This window comes from Erythranthe guttata, chromosome 13, assembly GCF_056151865.1.
Source record: "Erythranthe guttata isolate IM_541 chromosome 13, IM_541, whole genome shotgun sequence".
Classification (NCBI taxonomy): domain Eukaryota; kingdom Viridiplantae; phylum Streptophyta; class Magnoliopsida; order Lamiales; family Phrymaceae; genus Erythranthe; species Erythranthe guttata.
Window position 1 is genome coordinate 5,152,863 of NC_142545.1, and position 4,300 is coordinate 5,157,162.

A 4,300-nucleotide genomic window follows, 5' to 3' on the forward strand; every position below is an offset into this window, starting at 1 on the left:
ACATACTTGATTAGCCTCAATGCACTCATCAATAGTCATCCTATCTGTCTGAAGTGGATCACTGGCTTGAGAAAAAGAACTTTGAGACGATAACTGACTAATCGATGGGACATAGGATTCTTCACTTGCATCCAATCTGCCGGGTTACAGGTTGAACAAACAAAGGTTTATAATCATAGTGTAGTTTATTAAATAGTAATTGAAACAATTAAATATATTTACTTGTCCTTGTAGTCTAACACTTCCTTCAAATCCGGATTGATCAATAAGTTTGACACATTAAGAGCATTCGATAAACCCGTTTTTCCTAATTTTTATGTGAGTGTGAAATAATCAATAATATAATCTTACAAAATAAAATAAAAAAAATTAGGGCCGATCTAGGGTTCAGGGTTAAAAATTACCTAAATAAGTCTTGGTCCTAAAAAATTGAAGGAAAACCACAATAGGTCCATTGTGACCATCTTTGAGAAGATATGCATCCATTCTTTCGGCAAAAGCTTCCCACAAAGTGCATCTAACGGTATTTTTCCTGAAAATTGGTAAATTGTTATGAATAACATTAAGAGATCATCACACAACGATCTATATTTTAAAATTGTAATATTTTAAATACTCTAAATCTTGGACGACAATCTCCAAAAGCTTGCTTTTCTTGTCCTTGTCCTTTATATTGACCTCCTTTATAGGGTCTTTGTCAACCACGTGGCCAATTATATCTGCAACAATAAATACATATGCAAGTCAAAGGAAAACACATCAACATTTAATGATATAATCAATATAAAATTAGTAGAATAATATGAGTAGTTACATACCAAACAGTAAGCTCTCATCCACGTTTTGTTTGATTGTGTCAAACGTAGCAAACTGAAAATGAGTTGATGGGATCCTATCGGTTGATGTTTCGATAACTTTTGTGCATCCCATAAAGTTCAGTCTAAACTTATGTGTTGTTGCTCTGAAGCCACCATTGGAATCAACCACAAAGAAATTTTGGAAAATATAGCTGCTGCCTTCTTTTATCAACTCTTTATACCTGCGAATGAGCATTTTTTTTATGCTAGCATGAATCCGCACACCCTGAGATAAATGTCAGAAAGATAATTATGTTTTCAATACTCGAAAGATAAATTTATAAAAAAATACACATTATAAAAAATATAAAAGCACAATCACCTCCTCGTCAATAAAAACCATTTCGATGCCAGCATTCTCTTTCGGATTCCACTTATCTGGTACGAACCACATACGTATGACCCGAACCAATATTTTCCAATCAGTCTTTTTGCCTGAAACAATTTCGCGAATGAAGGACGTGCTGGTAACCATGTTTGCTATTTCTGATAAAGAACACAAAAAAATATTACAAAAAAGAATTAAATTATTATAAAGAACACAAAAAAATATAAAAAGGGGAATTAAATTGTGATAAAGAACACAAAAAATATTAATACAAAAATCCACTGTTTAAATAAAAATCACTTATCAATTTTAATCCACTGTTGAAATCAAAAATCAAGATTTCAATAAGTACAATTCCATTTCTAACGGATAAAAAATTCAATCATTTTCTGAAACGAAAAAACAAAAAGAAAAACATTTTAGTCGGAAAACTTTGTTGTTATGCGACTATCGAATACAGAAGGGAAAAAAATTGCGGAATTGAACGGAGTTAAAAATTGATTATTCTAATACGAAACAAAATAGCTCGATTGTTCTCCTATATACATTCTGATGCATATTCTAATAACAAAACTGACCGATAGAAGAAATATAAATCAACAAACGTCCATATAAATTAAACCCTTTCCAATCCTATAATTACTGTTAAATACATAGGAAGTTGAGAATAAGTGGGAAGTGGGAAGATTTCGTGGAACTTACCTGATGACTAATGGAGTTTATTTTTGCAAAGATAGAGAAGTGGGAAAATGATATAAATAGGTGTTTTTGGGGAGAAAAACATGAGAAGAGCCGTGAAGATGAAGTGGAGTGGGTGGAGCACAAATCGCCGTGGGATTAATCATGAGTGGCTGGATTTGCGCAGATCTTCGCGGGGTTGGTTGGGGTTGGCCGGATCCGGTGGTGGTGGTCGGATTTGTAAAGAAGAAGAGAAAAATTTAAAGGAAAAAAAAAATCGTGAAGGAGATGAAGTGGAGAGGAGAGAGATTGAAGTAATCTTATTAATAAAATGAAAATAATAAAATAATAAAATCTGGAGAATTCCTTGAAAAAAGGTAATAAGTTTAGAAGATACGTAATTAATCTTATTAATATATCATTAAAAGATACGTAATTAGTTTATGGTTTAAATGTAATTAGTTTAGAATTAAAATATCATTAAATTTATAATTAATCTTATTAATATATCATTAAAAGATATGTAATTAGTTTATAGTTTAAATGAAAATAGAAATAAAAAATTTAAATGAAAATTGAAGTAATCTTATTAATAAAATGAAAATAATAAAATAATAAAATCTGGATAATTCCTTTAAAAACGTAATTAGTTTAGAAGATACGTAGTTATAGTTTAGAAGATACGTTATTAATTTTATTACTCTTATTAATAAGATTAATAAGATACGTAATTAATCTTATTAATATATTAATCTTATTAATATAGTTTATAGTTTAAATGTAATTAGTTTAGAATTAAAATATCATTAAAATTATAATTAATCTTATTAATTATAAATGTAATTAGTTTAGAATTAAAATATCATTAAAATAATAAAATAATAAAATCTGGATAATTCCTTTAAAATACGTAATTAATCTTAGTAATATAGTTTATAGTTTAAATGTAATTAGTTTAGAATTAAAATTATAATTAATCTTATTAATTATAAATGTAATTAGTTTAGAATTAAAATATCATTAAAATAATAAAATAATAAAATCTGGATAATTCCTTTAAAATACTTAATTATAAATGTAATTAGTTTAGAATTAAAATATCATTAAAATAATAAAATAATAAAATCTGGATAATTCCTTTAAAATACGTAATTAATCTTAGTAATATAAATTGAAATAAAAAAATAATAAAATAAATAAATGGTATAAAAGTCAAATAAAATGAGCGGGAAAAAAACCCTAGGGTTTCACCAGAACAACCTTCCTTTTATTAATAAGATAAAAAGGTAAATAATAAGTTATTATGGAAATGCACATTTAATGTTATAATCTTAATCAATTATTGTTGATTAGATATTTTCCATGAATTAACCATATGAATCAAAACCAATCAACTTAAATAGGTAAGAAATCAAATTATATGAAATAAAATTGGGAAATTGATTTACAATTTATAGTAAAAAATAATTTTGAAATTCAAAATTTGGAATCCGAAAATTTAAATTTCAAAATTTAAATGTTGTTTACTTATTAATATTTATAAAATTAAATTAATACATATACATTAAGTTGGCAAAATATTTAAAAAAAAAATCCATGTATGGTGATTATTTAATTTATTGGTATATTCATTTGAAGTATTAATGATTTGTAAAAATAATAATAATTAGTATTATTATTATTTTTGAATATTATTATTAAAAAAACTAAATTCGAAAATATATATCATAAAAAAATGAGTGTTCTATTTTTTTCAAAAAAGACATTCGAAAAATATATTTTGGAAAATTATATTAGAACGTGAGATAAGAACAATTAATTAGGCGTGTATAAATAATTAAATATAATTATGATTATTTCGCTATAAAAAATAGTGTGTGAAATATGATATAAAAAATTGAATACTCGTTAAAAAATCGAGTGTTCTGAATTTTTAAAAAAGAACAGGCGAAAAATAGTGTTCAGAAAATTAAAATTATAAAAAATATAATATTTTTATAAATGATATGATATTGAATTCATGAAATATTATATATAAATATGTGGTAATTATTAAATGATTGTGTAAATGTAAAATAGGAAAGAACATAAAAACATACCTAAATAAAAATGTCACCTAATCAATTGAAGAATCCACCTCATCAATTGAACTCCAACTAAGCAATTTTGATAAATGACATTATCATTTGCCACATGTCAATCATTGAGGGCATAGATCCTTTTTTTATATTATATATAGATAGATTTTGCAAAGTTTAATTTAGACCCCTAATTACAATTGTGCCAAGATTAACCATTCTATAAAATACCAACAAAATATTTATAAAAAAAAAAAAAAAAAAAAAAAGATATGCTATATTGGAGTCTGTCATAATTTGATAGATTAATGTAATAGTATATTTATTAATTAATTAAGACAATAATTAAAAATTGTCAA

The 4,300-nt window shown here is 25.2% G+C and overlaps 1 protein-coding gene across 2 annotated transcripts; it reads right to left on the minus strand.

Moving 5' to 3' along the window:
• LOC148765743 (uncharacterized) lies at positions 1–1,514 on the minus strand. Of its 2 annotated transcripts, XR_016029164.1 has the most exons (5): positions 1,180–1,297; positions 819–1,039; positions 617–719; positions 223–532; positions 1–136 (listed from the first exon to the last, which is right to left on the minus strand). XR_016029164.1 is itself a non-coding variant. In XM_088811907.1 (4 exons), the coding sequence occupies exons 1-4, from the start codon at positions 1,330–1,332 to the stop codon at positions 394–396; spliced, it is 660 nt and encodes a 219-aa protein (XP_088668033.1). In that variant the 5' UTR covers positions 1,333–1,514; the 3' UTR covers positions 379–393. The 2 variants fall into 2 exon arrangements, 1 of the variants encoding a protein (XP_088668033.1); XM_088811907.1 differs by lacking the exon at positions 1–136 and having other exon boundaries at positions 379–532; positions 819–1,083; positions 1,180–1,514.
• Between the last annotated feature and the right edge of the window lie 2,786 nt (positions 1,515–4,300).